Source organism: Magnolia sinica, chromosome 17, assembly GCF_029962835.1.
Source record: "Magnolia sinica isolate HGM2019 chromosome 17, MsV1, whole genome shotgun sequence".
Lineage (NCBI taxonomy): Eukaryota > Viridiplantae > Streptophyta > Magnoliopsida > Magnoliales > Magnoliaceae > Magnolia > Magnolia sinica.
The window spans coordinates 44,943,306-44,965,041 of NC_080589.1; the positions used below are offsets into that span (position 1 = coordinate 44,943,306).

The 21,736-nt window shown below is 36.6% G+C and overlaps 2 protein-coding genes across 3 annotated transcripts in view; both read right to left on the minus strand.

Annotated features, from left to right (window-relative positions):
- The window catches only part of LOC131230693 (MDIS1-interacting receptor like kinase 2-like), a 70,481-nt gene that overhangs the window by 43,718 nt on the left and 5,027 nt on the right, over positions 1-21,736 (minus strand). The gene's annotated exons all lie outside the window — the stretch shown is intronic.
- Positions 11,958-14,683, minus strand: LOC131230695 (protein BOBBER 2-like). The gene is made up of 4 exons (XM_058226619.1): positions 14,517-14,683; positions 14,312-14,360; positions 12,432-12,480; positions 11,958-12,331 (listed from the first exon to the last, which is right to left on the minus strand). Exons 1-4 carry the CDS (start codon positions 14,602-14,604, stop codon positions 12,086-12,088), a joined length of 432 nt encoding a protein of 143 aa, XP_058082602.1. The 5' UTR covers positions 14,605-14,683; the 3' UTR covers positions 11,958-12,085.

Sequence of the window (21,736 nt, forward strand, 5' to 3'; positions counted from 1 at the left end):
ATTTATCGATTCTTGTTTAACAACAGTTCTTTTGTTAAGTACTCAGTATGCCCGACTATTTAGAGCATATCCTACAAATATTCCCTCATCGCTTTTGGCTTCAAATTTTTTCAAGATTTCACGGTCATGTAAAATAAAGCATTTACTTTCAAAAGTTTGAAAATATTTAACCATGGGCTTTTTGTTAAACCATAGTTCATAAGCTGTTTTGTTTTTAGCTTTTCTAATATAAACACGATTAATTAGATAGCATACAGTACTAATAGCTTCAACCCATAAATTTTTACGTAAGTTCATGCTATTTAGCATTACATTAGTCATTTCTTGCAGAATTTTATTTTTTCTTTCAACAACCCCATTTTGCTGAGGTGTTTTTAGAGCAGAAAATTCATGCAATATACTATGATTATTGCAGTATTTTTTAAAATTGCTATTTTTGAATTCAGTACCGTGATCACTTCTAATTTGAATCATAGATAACTCTCTTTCAGTCTGTATGCATTTTATAAATTTTCTAACTTCATCAAGAGTATTTGATTTTTCTCTTAGAAGGGCTACCCAAGTATATCTAGTGTAGTCAATTATAACTAGAAAATATTTTTTTCCGTCTCTACTCTCCATTCTAGTTGGTCCAACTAAGTCCATATGGAGAAGTTCAAGAGGTCTAGCAGTGGCTAATGTGTTTACTTTCTTGTGACTACTCCTAACTTGCTTGCCTATCTGACAAACACCACAAACTTTTTCTATCTTTTTCAGTTTGGGTAGGCTACGTATGTGATCTCTTTTACTCAATTTATATAGATCTTTATAATTTACATGTCCCAGACGTTAATGTCATCGTTCAATTTCGTCTGTTTGGACCATTTAACACGAATGGTTTGTTGAGCAAGAGTCATCGATTATATAGCAATTTTCAGAAATTCTAAGTCCATTTAATATTACATTTCATTTCTCATTTATTATCTCCCATTCGTGATTTGAAAATTTTATGTTATTATCACAGATCTGAGATATACTCAAAAGATTATGTTTTAATCCTTGCATATTAAACATTTTCAAAGAAAGGTAAGTTAGGAAGTTTTACATTACCTTGGCTAATAATCTTGCAATTGCTTCCATCTCTGATCGTAACTGAGCCGCCATTTATTTGGTTGATGTTTGAGAGTATAACCTTATCACCTGTCAATTGTCTTGAATATCCACTATCCAGGTACCATTTTGAATGGCTACTTGCATTGAAAGTTGTGTGGATTACAAGACACTGAACCTTTGAGACCCATTTCATTACAGTTCTAGGTTTAAGAGGATCTCTTACTTTACGCTGTGTTTAGGAGTTATGATTTCTATATATTTCAGTCTTATCAGAGTTGGATTTCAATAATTCTTTAAGCAAGTACACGAGTTTATTGGTTAGAGAAGGATTTTTTGTTATTATTCTTTTGATGTTTATAGTAGTTGGCACAATTTTTCATATTAGAGGCTTAAAAAGGTTTTGAATTCTTGAAGTCATTCCTCTTATAGTTTGAATCTTTTAAAGTCTCTGCTTTATAGTTCGAGAATTCTTCTTTTACAAAGGTAGGAGTAGAATCCTTAAATTTTAAAGAGTTATTTTTAATATAACCCAGTTCAGACTTGTCACCACATCGCCTAGATGAGGTTAATAGTTTTTCAAGTTTCTGGTCACCAAGGGTATATTTCCAAGTATCCTTTAAACTCTGAATGGAGAAAACTTTTTTAGTTTCTCATTTTCGGATTTAAGTTTTTGTAATTTAAAAGACTTAAAACTCAAATCTAATTTAGTCTTTTCAAAACAATCGGAAAAATGAAAATTTTCTACAACAGCTTTTTCAAGTTCTAATTTAAGTTTAGCATAATTTTCTTTCTGAAATTTCAATTTAACTACAATTTTTTAACTTTCTTGGTATAGGGTATTATATACATCTTGAAGATCATCTTCATTTTTCGAATCACTTCTTCGAGTTTCGTAATCAGATATATCACAGTTATCTAAAGAAATGATTCTGGCTATTATCATAAAGGCTTTCAAATCATTTGTATTTTCCTGGTCTAATTCATCAGTTTCAGAATTAGTTTCAGACTCTGATGATTCTTCCCAAGTAGCTATCATGCATTTTCTTTTAGATTTATCCTTTTTAAGACATTTTGAAGCTAAATGCCCATATTCAAAACAGTTGAAACATTTAGCTAGAATCATGGTGTTTGAAGTTTTGAATTTCCTTTTCTTTTATCAAATGTTTTTTGAAATTTTGTTCTTTTATTATTTTTGAAAATTCTATAAAATTTCTTTACCAATATAGTCATATCATCTTCATTTTCTTCAAAATCAGAATTTACATTAGATTTCTTTGAATTAAATTTAGAAGATTTAAGAGCAATGGACTTAATTTTAGAAGCTTTGAAATTTAGCTCGTAAGTTTGAAGAGGGCCAACTAACTCCTCAACCTTCATGGCATCTGTATCCATTAATTCCTGTCTAGCAATAACCTTTGAATTAAACCTATCAGGAAATGATTACATTATTTTTGCACAAACCTTGCTTTCAGAGATTTTATCTCTAAGAACCCACATGGAATTTACCACGTCGTTAAGTTTCATATACAAGTCCATAAAAGACTCATTTTCTTCCATACGAATTTCCTCAAATATGGTTGTGAGCATTTGAATTTTAGATTTTTTTACAATAGTAGTTCCATCATATATCATTTCGATAATATCCCATGCTTGTTTAGCTATATCGCATGAAATGATTCTTTTGAATTCATCTGGCAATAGAGCACTAGTAATTGCATTTAAGGCTTTTACATTTGCACTGCTTTCATTTTTCTAAACAATAATCCAAAAATTGTATGCGGTTTCTTTCATTGATATGGTTCCATCATCGGCTACTACTTCCATCATAGGAGGGATCCATTTAGTCACAGTGGCTTGCCACACATTTTCATTAATGGATTTGAGGAAAATCCTCGTCTTGGCTTTCTAGTATGAATAGTTAGATCCATCAAAGGGAGGTGCCCTGGTAATGGATAAGCTTTTGAAACTTGACATCTTGTGGCTCTGAATCTAGCTCAATGAGGTAAATCCAAAAAAAAAAAAGAGCAACCTTCTTTAATACCACTTGAAAATGAGAGCTAGAGATGTCCTAAAAAGAAATATAGTAAATGTACAGTATCTTGAAATGGAGATTCGAAGACGTGGCAGAAGCTTGTAGCAGGACTTTTTTCTTGAACGTAGATGTCGCAGTGTTTAAACAAACAGAAAGAGTCTAGGGTTTTATAGATTTTATAAATGAAAAACTCAAATTCTATTTGATTCAATTCTCTTAGATCTCAAATAAGAGTATAGTTTACCCTCTTAGAATAATATTAAAATGATCTAGAGACAAGGGAATTAAATAAGTTATAAATTAAATTTATAAATACCAATAAATAGCTTGCTGAGGACTTGAGCTTCTCTCTCTTTCTTGTAGAAGAATTATGGTAATTTTCGTTATCATTTGGAATGAGAGAAAGCTTCAATTTATAGGCAAGGAGGTTGAATCTTCAGCTAACCTGAGACTGGCTTCGGCTGGCCGAAGTTCACCGGATTCGTTCCAACGGCTCTCAGATCGCGCAGGATAAGATATATCCAAAATTCGCCTGGCCCGAGGACAAATTCGACTGGCCAAATAAATTTTCAAGAAATTCAAATATTTTCACTGCTAGAATTTCACCCGAACTTTCTCGGGCTAGCCGAATTTCAAGCTTAGGCTAGTCGAACCAAAACTTAGGCTAGCCGAATTCTCAACGGATTTTGTTATTTAGTTCGTGCTTAAAGTTTGGCTGACCGAGGAAGTAAGGTTGCCCGAACCAGAAGATAGGCTGGTCGAATTTCAAGATAAAAACACTTATAAAATCCAATATAATGATATTTGAAAGAACCTAATCCTAAGGTCTTTCTAGGGTTATAACACCCGTGTTTTAGCAAATAAACGAGTCATCTTTTCTTGAACTTTGACTTGATCTTGTCTTGAATACATGCGTCAATTTCTTGAGAAGATGTGCCGATCTTGACTTGATCATAAGCCGATCTTAACTTGATCATAAGCCATGTAGAGTAGTTGTGATTCTGTACTTGTGATCTAACCTTGAAGCACTTTTGTCTTACCAAATTTGACAACCTATGTGTGCTTAATATAATAGCACTTACACAATGTTTAAGAAATTGTGAGATGAGAGGATCTTTCCTCCAGCACAGTAACCTCAGCTACCGATTCAGGTTTCTTCAATCCCTGCTCTAGTATCACAACCTCAAGCACGATGACATGTAACTCATCACATGTACGCCTTGGATACACTCAACCCTGGAAGAGCCCACCAAGGTGCAATCTTTACAACGTAATTATAGAGTAGTTAGTAGGAATTAAGAGTTTTGTGGCTATGTAGTAATGTGACAATAACAATTAAATTTTAGATTTTGAGATAGTACTCCAGATAGTTGAAGTGCGGCATGAAAACGTAACGAGCCATCTAGGCTTATTCTTTATAGAAATTAAAAACTAAATAACATATCTCAAATGACTAGAATGATCAGGAACATGAATCGACGGAACCATGTTTAAGCGAAGTATATACGGTTGGAGTCGAATTCTAAATCCTGATGATTATAATGATCTCAATGCCCTGATCAAACAGAAGATCGATATTCACTAGGATTAAGAATGATACTAGCAAACTCATTGCCTGACCAGGCAAAAGTTTGGCGCATCAGGTTCAGACCTACTACAACTGTCCTTTCGTGTTTTCCTGAATAATGGAAACATAAAATTTCCTTTATTTTTAATAGCAGAGAGATATCCTCGATTCCATCCATGATAGAAGTGTTGGATTTAAGGATGAAATTCTTTTAACAGGGGTAGATTGTAACACCCTGTACATTTCATACCCGATTATGTGAACATTCACACACTCCCGTTAGGGGTAACCTTCATCCGTAGATCAAGCCATCTGACCTTCTAAGTTTATTATCAACATCTAGATTTCCACTTATACGGTCTTTAGAACACCTAGAACTAGTGAGGAATGAATCTAAAACAATTACGTTATTGGATCACAAGATTCGACTGTTAGAATTGTAGAACAACTATGGGATTCAAGATAGATCATCGGATTTAGGCCTTGCATCGTACGATGATGGATCTGATCATCAAAACTAGTTATTAAATTCATTTAAGGGACTCCTGGACCGTCAATGAACTGTCTTGAAATAATTCAGCCATATAAATCCATCATCTCTTGTTCAATTGAGAGGTATGGACAATTAATTGTAGAATTGACTATTGAATTTTTCCTAAATAGGAATGCAAACTATTAGACGTGTTGATGATCATATTTGGAAAGAATCTGACCGTCAAATTAGTGAAAATTCACTGCTAAAGTCGAAGATTCTAAGGTGTGGTCCACCTGGACTTTGATTGGCTTGATCGATGGCCAGGGGCCTTACTTGGACCCATGGAATCTAATGGACGGATTAGATTTTCCAAGATCACCACGGTGGACCCCACCCTGTCTGTGCGTGTGCACAACTGATGCAAACGCGCCGTGCACTAGGCCGGGAAACCCGGTCAATCGGGTTTGACCTGATGAAAATATCAACTGAGAAGGGAGCTTTCTCATGCTCGATAGAGTTTAAACAGACACCATCCATTTAGATGTGATGTGGCCCACCATCAAACACTATTCAGATGATCTGAACCGTCCATCTAGTTCAGGGCGAGATTTCGACCAGAGTCTTAAAATCTGCACACATTTATGTGCACGCTCGCGCTAGGGACCACAGACAGAAACCCATTGGCCTGCGAGAATCTTTCCGAAAATGAAAAAAATATTATGTTTCCTTCCTCTTTCCACGATGGCACTCCTTTTGAGGTAGGTTCTAACAATCTCGATTCTCCATTTGGTGGAATCACAGCCTTCTAAGTTAGGGCTTTCCTCGGCAGTTGGTTGGGTTTTTCTCCCACCGCTGACGTAAGTTTTAACAAAAGCCACTAAATTAAAATGTTAATAATCATCCCTTTGATGGGTCCCACGATGATCCTTAGGCCTATCCACACCGTCCATATGTTGTTGATCATCGGATCAGCCATCTGATGATGATCTGCCGTTAACGCCTAGGACATCTTCTCCGTGCGATCGAAGAACCCACAACCTGAGATGGGGCGCACTCGCTAATCTAAAACGTCCATGAGTGGGTCCCTTAACTTTATGTTATTCTAATATGTAGATGAGCCCCATGCAATCGGTTTGGGTAGAAACAACGACTTGTGCAAGTTGTGTTATATCCCGATGTAACTAACCTCTAGAAAAAACAAATTAGGGATGGTTATAAGGGCTCCCTTTCACTAGGGTGAGGGTCTCAAAACCCTACAAAGCCGAAGGAAAATGGAAGTTAGAGAGAGAGGAGAGTGTCTGCTCCGCCGCACTACATCGACTTGCTCCAAGTCTGGGGTGAGTTTAGACCCTATCTGGCCATGAGATAGGCTCAGGTAGAGAGGGGAGGATGAAGAAGGAAGCAGAAGGGAGAAAGAGAGAGGGAGACGGAGAGGGGTGGCGCTGCAATCCTGTTAGTGCAAGATCACTGCTACTACCGCACTGAGTCTCAGACTCGGTCTGTCCAAGTCAGGGTTCATGCAAGCCTCTTGAGTATCCAAAAAAGAAGAGAAGGAGAGAGCAACAGAGGAGAAGGAGAAACGAGGGAGAGAGAGAGACAGAGAGGTGTGATTGCTGCTGCAGCACCAAGCTGGGCCCGAGGGGTTGTTGAGTTCAGTCAAGTTCGACTGAGTTCATGTCAAATCACCGAGATAAACTATCAAGTCGAGATTTGACTCTATCAGGTTGCAGTCATGCTATCTAGTGGACCACATAACTAGGTTGTTTGATCAAGGTGAGGACTCCTCTTTTAAGCTTCTCACTTAAATTCATCAATCTTCATATCAATGATGCCTTAATCTCTCATATTTAGTATCTCCTAACTCACATGATTTATTTACTTATCTCATTATGTAAATATGTCTATCTATTGCGCAATCGACTCATGTGCTATATACTTTATATGTCTATTTAATGTTAGCAAGCATGAATGAATTTTTTATAACATGTTATTCCAAGTTGTAGAATTTGTTAATTAATTAGATGTTGCTACTTATGTTTATGCGATAGATTGAATGAAACTTATTGTGGACTTACCATCTTGTGGTTCATTTGTGCCCTATACGACCTTGATCAAACAATGGCCTTATGTAGCTCAGATCGCATGTTTGTCTCATGCCGCTTTGATCGCATATTTTCCACATGTGGCTTGCATCGCATATTTGCCCCTTTGCAGCTTTAATGGAGTATTGGTGCCCTTCGAGGCTTTGATGGTTATACTTGTATAAACTTGTTATTTTCGGGTCATTATGCAAAGTTTGATATGATTTTCGGGTGGGTTGAAGTTCGTTTATCGATTTTCTAGCCATCTTGCGGAGTTCATACGATTTCCGAATGACCGGAGTTTATATGTTTATCCTCTCTTCATCTTACGAAATTCAGTCGTATTGTGATTTCTGGGTGGAGTTGAAGTTCATTTATCGATTTTCTAGTCATCTTGCAGAGTTCACGTACGATATGATTTCTAGGTGAAGCAAAAGTTTGAATGTTGATTTTTTATTCACCTTACAGAGTTCACTTGTATTGTGATTTATAGGTGAAGCTGAAGTTCACACGTTGATTTTGTAGTCACCGTGCGGAGTTCATATGATTTCTGGGTGAAGCGGAAGTTCATTTATTGATTTTCTAGTCATCGTGCGGAGTTCTATATGATTTTTGGGTGAAGCAAAAGTTCACTTGTTGATTTTACAATCATCTTGCGAAGTTCACATACAATGTGATTTCCAAGTGCAATAGAAGGTTGTATGATGATTATTTGACTGTCTGGACACAATCACTTACATTGCGACTGCTGGTACATTTCATTAATGGTGAAATTATATTGATTGGCTTTATTTTTACATATAAGATCATGATTTTGAATTGCATTGTTTATTATATGTCTTCTCATGTCCTGCGATCTATACTAGATTATGAATGATGAGTGTATAATCTTAGAAGGTATTTCTCACTGCGATAGTCATTGACGGTATCAAAATATATTAGTTGACACAAGTGTAGAGCGAGTCGATGCTGTACACTTAGTTGTTGGAGTAGATCATGTATTTAATGAGCTAGACGGGGTCCATGTGGTCCATATTGAACTCCATCATTAGATGATAAATTTCTGTTTTTGTTTAGTGAACTTTTGGTATTTGGGTTGCGTAAGTCCGGTATAGGCGCCACGTTTGGATTCTTGTGTTGATTGGAATGTTTTTGTAAAATGCATGGTTTACTTTGCCAATATTTGCTGCTAACTCTGATTAATAATAAGAATGCTAAAATTTAGACTAAAATTTTAAAGGCTAGTGTTCGAGTTTTTGATAAACGAGTAGTATACTCAGGTATCGAAAGCCGGGGTATTACAAATTACCACTCTCACATGTCCAACAGAACAAGACGCCCATCCGATCATGGCTACGGATGAGACACCTTCTTTGATCACGATTCCTCCTTAGTGATTACGAGTAGGTGTTGTTCTAGCAATACCAAAATTGCCAGCAGAAAAATCAAACCATAATAGATTACACCGAAGAATTCCAGTGGTTAGCAATGTAGAATGATTTTTCGGAGAAAAAATCGCAAAAGGTAGCATCGAGTTCAGATGCACCTAATCAAGACCGTATATGAAGAGGCTCAGTTAGCAAGTGAGGTGGAAACACAACTTGCGAGAGTCCTTACTCGGCCTTATCCTTTAACTTGGCCCCCCATGACAGGTCCCATGCAGGATTCAACACTGGGCAAAGGAAAGGAACCAGTAGGAGGGCGTCCTCAACCTCCTATAACCGAAAATCGTGACACAAGGAGTGGTCCATCTAAGCCTCAACGTATAGTGCCCACAACAGCGAGTCTGAGCAGGATTTCAAATCTTTATGGTTGACCAAGGCCGAACAATTGTTATCGCTGTAGACAACCGAGTCACTTATCAAACACCTGCCCTCAATGCCCCGCAATCCACTTGGCCATAACAAAGGGGCACTGAAGGTGAGGCAGCGGAAGAAGGTCCTGGATTTGATGAGCATGAATAAGCAGTTGAAAAGGGAGTTGGTGGTGAAGAATGGTTGACTGAGGATTATGGTGAATACTTGATTGTGAGGCGGTTATTGTATACTCCAAGGAAGGAGGTGCACCTGCAGTGACACAATATATTCTGTATGCGGTGTACCATCAACAAAAAGATCTGTGATGTAATCATAGACAGTGACAATAGCGAGAACATCATTTCGAATGTAATGGTGGACAAATTGCGGCTACCTACAATAAAGCATTATTTCTCTTACTTGATTGTCATGATAAAAAAGGTAAACAAAATTAATATAACTGAACAACGCACTGTCTCATTTTCAATTAGCAGGAATTATAAAGATCAAGTACTTTGTGACATGGTCAACATGGATGTATGTTATATGTTACTCAGTCGACTATGACAATTGGACTGTGATACGACTCACCGAGGATGAGACAATATTTACGTCTTCGTCAAGGACAGTCGAAAAATAATCATTACCCCTATGGCACCAAAGAACCAACTTAAATCTTCTAAAGTGGAGGGGAGCTTCCTCCTGACCATTTGAGATTTCGTGAAGGAATTCAAGGAAATCTGCGAGGTAAACGCCCTAGTGGTAAAGGGTGAGGAATCAAAGCCCTTATACATTCCTCCAATTTTAAGGTCGTTGCTGAATGAATTCAAAGAAATCTGGCCTGAAGAGTTACCAGATAAATTGCTTCCATTAGGGACATCCAACACTACATAGACCTCATCCCTGGGTTAGCTTGCCCAAACGCCTCACTATCGGATGAGTCCGAAAGAATGTGAGATACTTCAGGGGTAGGTGGAGGATTTGATCCGTAAGGGTCTTTTGAGAGAGGACATTAGCCCATGCGTCGTGCCAGCTTTATCAAAGCCGAAGAAAGGTAGGAGTTGGCACATGTGCTGACAGTCGAGCAATTAACAAGATTACCATTAAATATCGGTTCCTGATACCACGGTTGGATGACATGCATGATATGCTAGAAGGTGCCAAGGTGTTCTCTAAAGTAAATTTGAGGAGCGGATACAATCAGATTTGTATCTAGCCCGGTGATGAGTGAAAAATGACATTCAAGACCAGAAAATATTGTATAGGTGGTTGGTCATGCCCTTAGGTCTATTGAACGCACTGAACACTTTTATACGTCTATTCAATCAAGCGTTGAAGCCATTTATTAGTCAATTTATGATAGTATATTTTGATGATATCCTAATATATAACCAGGGTGAGACAGAGCACGTGGAACATCTTAAGCAAGTGTTAAGGTTCTGGCAATTAACAAGTTGTACCGCAACTTGAAGAAGTACAATTTTTTAATGGACAGCTTGTTGTTCTTATGATTTATTGTGACATCCATGGGCATCTGGGGAATTGGCCGATTCCGACGAATACTCGTGAAGTGTGAAGTTTCCATAGGTTGATGACATTCTATCATTGATTCATGTGGAATTTCAGCACTATAGTCACACTCATTACAAATTGCTTGAGAAAAAAGCTTGTTTCAGTGGATTGATGGGGCTGGCAAGAGCTTTGCTGAAATCAAGTATCGATTGTTCACAAAACAGGTCTTGATTCTTCCCAGTTTTAACAAACTATTTGAGGTTAAGTGTGACACCTCATATGTCGGAATTGGAGGAATCTTATCACAAGATGGCAGGTTAGTATCCTTTTACAACGAAAAGCTTAGCGAAGCCCGAAAGAAAGCATAATATTGTAGCTTTTCACTTGGGCAGTCTGTAGGTAGCTTTTTTGCAAAAAAAAAAAAAAAAAAACAACAACAACTTTACATATGTTGTTTTTTGAATCTATTGCACCTGATAGCATATCTATACACATGAAAATCATAATATGAAGGCATTTATGATGATTCAAATGCGTGGATTGTTTAGCAGCTGAACATGTTAGATGAACTTCATTCTCCATTTTTTTCCATTACCATTGGATATGCTATGTAAATATTTTTTACTTTGACATGATTTTGGTTCACTACCCTCCCATTCTGGATTTACTAACGGATATTCAATCATTTAAAGAAAAATAAAGGAAAGAGAATCCTTCCCTGGAGTTGAAACAATAGTATTTTAGTTTTCCATAGCCTAGGCAAGGTAAATAACTATACATTTATCCAAATTATACCACAGAAATCCAATAGCGTACATAAATATAAGAGCATACCATATCTGAACCAAAAGTACCTTGAAACTATTAGAAGCAAAGATTTAATTCAGTTTTGTGATACTTGTTTGTTGAAACAGGACCATTAGATATTTTTCAGTTTTAACCAACTAATGGACATCCACTGCTCCAATATGAAGATATGCATAATTCTTGGTTCATGATACATCTAAAGTCCTAATAAACATAATTTTGGGCAGCTTTATTTTGGACTCCGAAAATTAATTTGAATGATGAAAAGATAGTTCATTATCTGGTTTGGGCATGGTAACTGTGAGTCACAGCAACATAAATAATTTCATTACAATTGCAGGTATATTTCATTTTTAACTGTCCACTAATTGTCCATGCAAATTCAATGATGAACAAGGTGGCATGTCAGTCACTTCCACACAAACCTGTGAGATATCTCTGGCTAAGATTTCAACTAAAATCACCACATACTACAAAAAAAAAAGGAATAAGAAAAGCATAAGAGCCTTTTGAATCTTTTGTTAATGTAATGATAAAAACTACATAAAGAAAGAATCACCAAGATGAAATAATCATAAAAACTCACTAAATTTGACATAGGAGTCCATATAATCTAGCAAATAATGTTTAAACCTAGTAACACATCTTCCATCCATAAGGGACCATGCCAGCTTAAAAACCCAACAGAACATGCAAATAGCCAATTGATGGATTTTTTGACTACTAAATGTATGACTCATGCAGTCTTCTACGCTGAGCTAACTTATTAAACAGTGGTATTGAACAATAAAGAATCAGTAAATTACCTTTATTTTTTCTACGGTGCCAAGTTTCAGGATCCAAGTCAGACAGCTTGCTGTTCTCAGGCTTTATTTTCTGTGTATCAACTTCAGGGTCACCTTTAATCAAGGATTTCCACCACTCCATTTGATTTTGCTTGGTCAAAAGAATATAAATGAACTTCCCATCCTATGTAGAAAGTTGTTGTGGCCATTTTTCATTATGTAAAAACCTATCACACGTAACTAAGATCAGCCTTTTCTAAAGGCCCAAATAAATAATGACATACCAATACTCCAAAAGTAGTCATCCACTTTAACACATGCATGAAGCTCCCCCTGAGAGTATCAGAGATTCAGAATGCTGTTACAGGTGAACAAGCGGAATAGGAAGCAAAGAGAAGAAATGATCCAATTGGTGATTACAAAAATGAATTTGTTTCGTTCTTTTTCTTCTCTTGTTAATTTCTGTTCGGGTAACTTGAAACAAGTCTTAATTCAACTAGCAATTCTGATGGTCAAGCAATTTGTGTCAAAAGTGAATGTGTTTTACCGATGGTAAGAAAACAAAAAATTGAGCACACTTGCATCAATAACAGGAGGCTAACGCTTCAATCCAACCTTCAGATGGTTTCTCTTTATTTCATAACCGACAAACCACGACTTCCCTCAGGAATTAGAATTGTAACAATAGCCTCTTGCAATGTTTGAGTCCAAGAATACTTTTCTAGATCCAAGCCATTTCTCAAGTTCGGGTTTGCTCAAGTGTAAGAGAAAATAAAATAAAAAATTAAAATCTAGTAGCCCTTGATGTAAATAGAACAAGTACTCGTGATCAATAAATAACAAACATGAAATGCTTGCAGAAACACATGCCTACCTGTCAACCTAATGAAGGAATATTTATGCTACTTCACGATCTTCCACAATTATGTGATCAGTGTGTGCACTGAAAAATCATCAGGTGTAGAACAATTACAAAATTTCATTTGTATCGGTGATGTAAACTGAGATAAGAAGCTTTCTCGCATAAGAGCACATTATCAAACACAAACCATTTTATCTAAAATAGCATCATAACTTGATGCAGGTTGTAACCTAGTAGTGGATAGGCATGAAACATCATAGAGTTGGGATTCAGTGCCAGGAGCCTGACATGACTCAGCTACAAACCAAGTCAGTCCATGGGTTTCTGAACTTTTGCTAGCCATAAGAAACATTGTGTCTCAACCACCGCAATTTGATTGCTTGGCTGTGTTTGAGAGAAACATTGTGTGTGGTTCATCATTGATGAGAGACAGATTCAATGGTCTGCACTCTAGATGACCACATATAAGTCCATAACAGAGCCCAATCCGCACTTATCATAAATGCCTTCACGTCAAGAATATAAAATAATCAAATACAACACTAGCCACTGGCGACTCTCCATTTCATTAAACCACTATTTCAAGACATGTCTCTGTCATGAGAATGTTTTCCTTTTTCTTTTTGTGTGTGCGCGTATATTTTGTTAGGCCATCCATCTTTTTAACCCAACAAAGGTGGATAAGTGAATGAAACCATAAAAGACAGACAATTATCACAGTTGATTGTTCACGTATTTTTCCACTTGAATGTGAGCTTGTTGACTTGTTTTCATTTTAAACTATTGATTTTAAAATTGCTCATTAGACATGATTGCCTAAATGACACAACATTCATAAAAATGGACAGACCAGGTGATACACCCACTCTTCTACATTGGCCCAGCCCAACCTGTTGCCACCCATATGTGCCAAATGTACTAACCATTGATTAAATGTGTCTGAATAGCCTGATCGAAGTGGTTCATAGACATGGAGATGGCTACATGTCCACATGGGTGTGACAAGAATTCATATATTTCTGAAAACTAACTATGAATACAATTCCAATTACTGACAAACATAAGATGTAAAGTACCATACAAATAAAAGATAAGGCACAGAACTTCCAATAAAATTTAACAAAATTTATATTTCCCAAAAATCTAGAAGGTCCATGTTGATATAAAGGGTGACATAAATCACATAATGCAGCATTAATCCATTCAACAATGTCAGGATGCACCAGTATTCACTAGGCAATTATGCAAACAAAACATCTTTCAGTTACATAAGCCCCATTGTGCAAATAAAAGAGAAGAAACTTCAGCGGGTTTGCAAGAACTCTCTGTCTAATAGTGACAAAACTCGTTTCTTGGTTTGACGTAAGCCATGCCAAAGAAAAAACATTGCAACACAGATGCAGTCGCCCGTTAGATAAAGTAAAAGACCAGAAAAAGTAACAGAAAACAGTTCACAGTTATAAAAGAGCAGATAATGATTTCAATCTTTTATCTTCATCATTCTAACCTTCCTGTAAAGATATGTTCACGAACCCTAGAATTGTAGGTGGACACACTCCATGATTTTCGTTGAATTCTTCCAAAAGATTACCCATCTTAAGAGCTTCTTCCAGGTAATTGTCCTAGATTAATGTGAAGCACAGATATCAGAATAGTTGGTCAAATATTTCAACAACACAATGTATAACTTCCCAAGGTTTTCTGCGTTCCCTGATTCATATCAATGGTCTGTAGTGCTTCCCCTCCAGTGAAAACTATCGCATGGTTCTGATTTCCAGGTTTGCCTTCTCCTATCTTTGCTGATCCTAGCAATTTTATCCAATAGATTTCCTTTTTAAATGAAAAGGTACAGTTTTGACCAAGATTGTCAATAGTTTGGACCAAAACAGAGTAATGGGCCTTCTGCATTTTGCCACCTTCTCTTTCTTTTACTTCATCAATAGTGGTGTGCCACAGTATACTACAATATCTTGCCACAGTAACATCACAAAAATCTTAGCATGGTGTGGAAATAATTCTAATAGTATATGAAGTCTATTCCTATTTTTTTCATTAGATTCTAGATTCCATAAATCCTACAAGCCTAAACTCCAGCAGATTCCAGATTCCAACCCTGCTTTTTCATGATTAGGATGTTAGGTGAAGCTTGACTGAGACATGAATTCAAATACGCTTCTCTTTTATTTGGTAAAACTTTGGGGAGATCAATTTTTATTATTTAACACAAACACATAAATGAGATGCTATTTGATACACAAATACGCAAATGTGTAAGGACAACATGGCATTGTAGACCTCCAGCATATGATCCATGAAAACTCAAATTGAATAGATAATCATTGAATTCATTAAACAAACAGTCAACAATACAATAAACTTGCGATGTTTCAGGAGGAACAGACAAGGTCACTAAGATGCCACTCCATATGGCACCTGAACTCGAATGCTCCAAATGCCACTAGCTTTCAGCTTCTAAACTCACTCAAACTGGTGTTTACAATAGTTGAAATTCAAATTTTTTTTAACCCTACTTGTCATCATCCAAATGTATACACATGACTTTTCACTTATGGGCAAACATCAGCATCTTTGAGCACCATTTATGCCTCAATTACAACAGGGTGGTAAATATCAAGAAATATCCAACTACTACTTGACTTCTTCCAGATCATCTGATCAATGATAAATTCCTCACATTTATCAGAGGTCCCCTAATATTTCAGTGGTAGCAGAGAAATTGTGCCTTGGACATCAAACTAATCCTCTGACAGAATGATCATGCATCTTCCTCAATCCCTCAAAGTGTCAAATACAATTTCTTCTACTATGTTCTTTTCTTTACCATCTCAAAAATTAAAAATAAAACATAGTTATGTATAGATGAATTAATCCTATTTTCTGTTGGTCCATGCTAACTTCCATTTACATAGTTTTGACAATTTTACTTGTTGCCTTTTCTCTGATCCCACTGCTTCTTTAAGAAAGGATGAAAATAGGAAATAATCTTAATAGTATTTCATATAAACCATGCTTTGGCTCCAATAATCAGAGCTGTATTGTTTTTCTTCTTTAAATAGAAATAAATCTCAGATTCGATTTATTGCTTAATGGCGAAAGCATGATGTGAGGCAGCATTTTAGTACAACCTACCTGCCAAAAACAAAATTGAGACACCTAAGGGGCTTTTAAGAGAATCGTCTCCCAAGTGACGTGCAAACCACTTATGGCATGGAATCTCATTGTATCTTTGGAGGTATTCTGCCTGAGTGTGACATGTGTCATACTGTTACCAGGCACTAACAGGGTCCTAATAAGTATCTGTAGTTATATACTAACCTAATTTTTTTAGCATGGAGAATAACTAAAAATAAAGTATTCAATTAAGAATTAATTCTCTACACATAGAAACTCCAAAGTGGGTGTTCTGTTCTAACCACGTCGAACTTTCTCACCATCACAATCAAAATCCTCTAACATGTTCCTCTCATTAACTATTCAAGCCTTCTTACCACATGCATTCAGAAGATGAGCATGTTATACAAACAATTGATACCTTGTTGTATGGAGAATGAAACACAAACTAATTTGCATCAGAAATTGCAAATTGTTTTCCCTCCAATTTCTCAAACCTAATGAAAGAAATACGGCAAGATAATATAGAATATGTACATGAGTAAGCCAAAAGCTGAAGCAAAATAAATAAAACACTCAAATGAATTCAATTGCCAACTTACTACAAAAAAATTGGTAGCAAGAATCGAGTGGCATGAGATAGCAAGTTTGTGAAAGCTTCCCATCAACAACCCATGAACAAGAAATTTGAATGAAGTATCAGAAGAAGGGCAATTATGAGCATAATGAGAAAGCTTTGACTATTGAGAAGCATGGCTTTTAATTGTTTGATGAGGAACATAATGTATCAATCTTAATTGCATTTTTGTTGCCCAAACTAGAATGATTCTCATTGGCTTTAAGAAGAGCGAGTGTAATGCATTGCCAAGATTTTGATTTTAGAGAATGGTTCATACCTTTAAAATACTTGGTAGTTCCACTAAGAGAAATTGAAACTAGTGACACAACATGATCATGGGGAAGATTTCGAGATAGGGGGGCATATGGGAAAGACCAACTCTAAACAAAGAAACATAAGAAAAATGAGGATTATACACTCACAAAGTCCTACTCTTATTACCTGAGATTCGGAATAAGTTCAAATTGCTTAGGAACAACACCATTGAAGTTGTCGTTTTTTATGTCACTGAAAACCAGACTCAGTAATTAGGATATTTTAAAAAATGTTGAAGAATAGACAATCCAACAAGTTGCCTTCCCACCAAGAAAAAGACCATTTGTTTTCAATTACAGAAAAAAGGCCTTGCCTCTCTCTCATTTTCGGCACAACATCAAGAAGCACCAGTCCGTGGCTTGATTTTAATGGGGCTTTTCTCTGTTTTGCCAACCATTTAGAAGCACAACCCAAATTGCCTCTCTCTCTCTCTCTCTCTCTCTCTCTCTCTCTCTCTCTCTCTCTCTCTCTCTCAATATCTTTTCTTTTAACAATAACTCGATAATTACCTCTCTCTCTCTCAATATCTTTTCTTTTAACAATAACTAGATAATTACCAATAACTTGATCCATGATCCATTCATATCCTCACAAGCGAGATGTGTAAGAACTTAACACATGGAAAGAAAGATATATAGCATAAGATTAGCAAAAGTATTGGACATGCATTTCATAAAACAGGAAGGTTTAGAGAACTTCAGTGTTTGCTTTCCTCTAAGCATTCTGGAAAGCTCATATAATGATAAGTAAATATATAAAACCAAAACAAGAAAGCATCCAAATGGGTTTTTGGTTAGCATTTTATTTACTTGAAAAAAGGAGCTTGGTTTTTCAAGGTCATTTTCAGCAGTAACCATCGTGGAAAAGGACAGCTCTCTAGAGAAGTTGAGCATCTATATGCTGAATTTGAATGAAATGTTTGCATTGTCATGGTTGCATAAATTTTCATGGCATGACTCTTAGTTCCCACCTAAGAACCAATAATCAAGTTGGTACAAGTTAAGCGAGTGGGTTGGTACAAGTTGAAGGCTTTAAAAGAGCAAGGGGAATGCCTAAGAGGATGAGGGTGGAGGTAGTAAAAAAAGACTTGATGGCCATGGTCTAAATGAAATTATGGCCCTTGATAGAGTGGTATGGTGGAGAAGGTTCATGTAGTGGAGCCCAATTAATTGGGATAAGGTTTACATGATGCTGATGATGATCCTAGTAGATCCCAAATTTCACATTTATAAGACACATTGAAACAACATTGGACTGAACTATAATTGCTACATTACTATGCAGATTGTTGAGAAACTTTCATCACTTGCCAACACATAGAAAAGAGCTGAAGCAGAAACGATGCTGGGGAAATCATCAAAGTTGAGACCAAGAACAACATCAATAATTGTTTTCATCATCCTAAAATAATATTTTAAAAAGGCAATCATTCATAAGTAAAAACTTCCAAGATCCAGCAAAGAAAAAAATGAAGGATAGTGAACCATCTTCTTCAAAGAAAATTCCAAAAATTAACTGAGGTTAATAGTTATTTCTTTAATAATTACAAATTGCCCCGAGTTCTAGAAATTCTCAGTTGATAATCATTGTCAAGTAAATTGCAAATTGCCCAAGTTCACCCATCAAAAGAGAAAAATAACAAATGTCACATGTAAATTTTAGCAGAAAGAGTACCAAAAAAAAACCCAATGATCCACCTAATGGAAAAATAACCAATGACACATGTGCATGTAGATTGCTAACAATAAGATAAAAAATATACACATCCAATAAAATATAAAACAACAACAATCATCGAAAAGGGAGAATAAAATCCATAGCCAACCAAAAGATTGAACTTCATGCAGCTTTACATTTCAAAAAAGGAAAGTAATGAATATCACACATTAAATTTATTGGGAGCGTTAATACATCAAATAATTAAATGATATACATAGAAAAAAAAAAACCATAAAAGAGCACATTCTGATGATCATGAAATTCAAAACCTAAAATAAAACAAAATTCATACTCATCAAAGAAAAAAAATGCAAACTGTCCCAAGTTCACATTCCAAAAAGGAAATAAGCATAAATAAAAAGATACCAAGACATTAACCAATGACATATGCTTATGGAGAATTGCAAATACCCCATAATGAAAAGACACCCATCAGAGCATGGTATTATATAATACACTGACACAAATATCAGGAAATTCAAACGAGTAAATTTCACAGACATACAAGAACTACAAAATTACCAAATTCACATAGCAAGAAATGGAAACCCATCAAAACCCCAATAACGACTAAACATACCCCTTCACCCTAACCCATTGCTACACGACAGACCTGCAGATTGACAATAACAACAACAAGCTGCCATGCCAGACCCGCACAAGCTGCCCAGGCCTCAGATCATCCAACGTGAAATTCACCTCATTGACATGCTCCATCTCCCCGAACTCCTGCACCTTCATCAACGTCGATGTCGACGCTCACGCAGAATTGGCCATCTTTGACAAAGAGGCACGAAGCTTCCTCGGCTTCTTGGACAGCGCCAAGCGAGGTGGATGAGGGGGAATGTATCAAAGCCATTGAGAGAGGGATCAAGGGACCAAATAGAGGAATCTTAGGAGGAGAAAGGGACGGTGTAGATCTCTTGGGAGAGGGATTCTTGGGAGAGGAAATCTTCCATGATTCCATCATCGAAGGAGGAGTTAGAGAACGTTCAAGAGATGCAGTATTTCCAACGGGCGTAGGTTTGGATGGGAAGGAGTTGGAATTAGGGTTAGGGTTTGGGAGAGGTCTGATGGGAGATTTTTTAGACGAGAGAGAGAGAGAGAGAGAGAGAGAGAGAGAGAGAGAGAGAGAGATGAGATGTGGCTTTTTTGACCTTTTACCGACGATTATGTGATCGCCAATAAAGGTCATCGTAAAAAAACGTCGGTAAAAAACCTTTTGGGGGCAATCGTTTCCCACATTAGGGGTGGCCACAGGAAAGTGCCGGTGATTCATATCTACAATGGCTGTATATGTTGGCCGAAGGTAAAAAAGCGCCAGTAATTCTTCTATTTCTTGTAGAAGCCGGGGCTTTAATGGATAACCTAAAATTATGCAAATAGTTTAGGGTGGGTTTGGTATGCACTAGGAGAGCTATACAAAGAGTTACTAAGTATAATCCACTTAAATCTCCTACATTTTTAGAGAAAGTAACAGTATAACGGATGGTCTAGCCCATATTGGTAGTGAAAATAAAGGAAAATGGGTGTACAAAAGGCAGAACAATCAACCAAGTGACATTGACGTGAGAGGGGCGTTAACCATGGATAGGCGAGTTTAGGCAGCATCAAGTGGAAGTAGGTGCTCCTTACTGGAAATGTGAGTTGATTCCCATTCTATGGTTATGCTTTGTCGTTGATCTGTTGGGTCTTGGCAGTGATGGCTTGGTTGAATTGGCGTTGTTTGGCTATAGTGGGTTGGTTGCATAGCTTGGCAGTGATGGCTTGGTTGAATCGGCGTTGTTTGGCTATAGTGGGTTGGTTGCATAGCTTGGCAGTAGTGGTTTGGTTGTAGTGGTTTGGCGGGTTTATTGGGATACAACAGATCACATGAGTTTTCCTTGATTGTTGTAGCCAGTTGGAGGATGATGGAGTTCTCTCTAGACAGAGTAATAATTGCTTTATTCTCTCAGCAATTTCTTTTGATTGCTCCATCCTGGTCCCTTGGATTGTATGAGTTTTGTTTAGGTCTGCAGGATTTCGAAGTGTGATGTTTGGTTTACCTTAGTGAAAAAAATTATGCTACGTACACTAGTCTAACAACTTCACATTAATAAAGGAGGAGAATGCAACCTGTTTCTTCAGCTTCATTATCAGCAACATGATTTTCAGCATGTTGATGTCCCTCACAGTCAGTGATAGATATCAACAGCATTGGCTTCTCTCCGGCAGCTACCTCATGGTGTTGGTGGGTGTTAAGTAAAACTATTGAATCTTTGTTAAAGGCTGGGAGAAGTTCTCAGTGTAATCCTAGCCTGAATTCCCCACCTGCTACACCCTGTTGGAGAAGCTCTTGCCTCTTGCGCATTGGTCCCTATTCTGCTTGCTTCTTGGTCTATTGGTTATCTCCAAACTCTGGGTTGTTGCATATTTTCCTTTTATTTGTGTCTTGTTTGGATTGAGACTGGGATTTATTTATATATTTTTGTTTTTAGAGGATCACATATATTGTATAAGTCACTTGCAAGGGGCTTGGTCCTTGTCCACTCCTTGCCAGGTGTATATTTTTTTTTATCTTATCAATGAAATTTGTAGATAGTATGCTCCCAACTTTCTTTTTTTTAAAAAAATGAATAAATAAAAATAAAAATAAAAATAAAATCATTTTATTGAAAGACTTTCAAACAAGAAGAAAGATGATTGTAGCAAGTTGCAACAAGGTCAACTGAAGTTAGTTCTTCTTCTTTTTTCTTCTATTTAAAGAAGCCACAATTTAGGCCTTCTTTCACAAATAAACATGTTCTTCTGTTCTGAATAACACATTAGTACAAAATTGGTATCACAGAAAAGGATTACAATTCGTAGAAGGGAAATTCTTTGGCATAAAAACCTTCAATTAGAAGATAACCATCACAAAAGAAAACATCTTTATTCTTTCAGCCTACATTTATTACATTTGA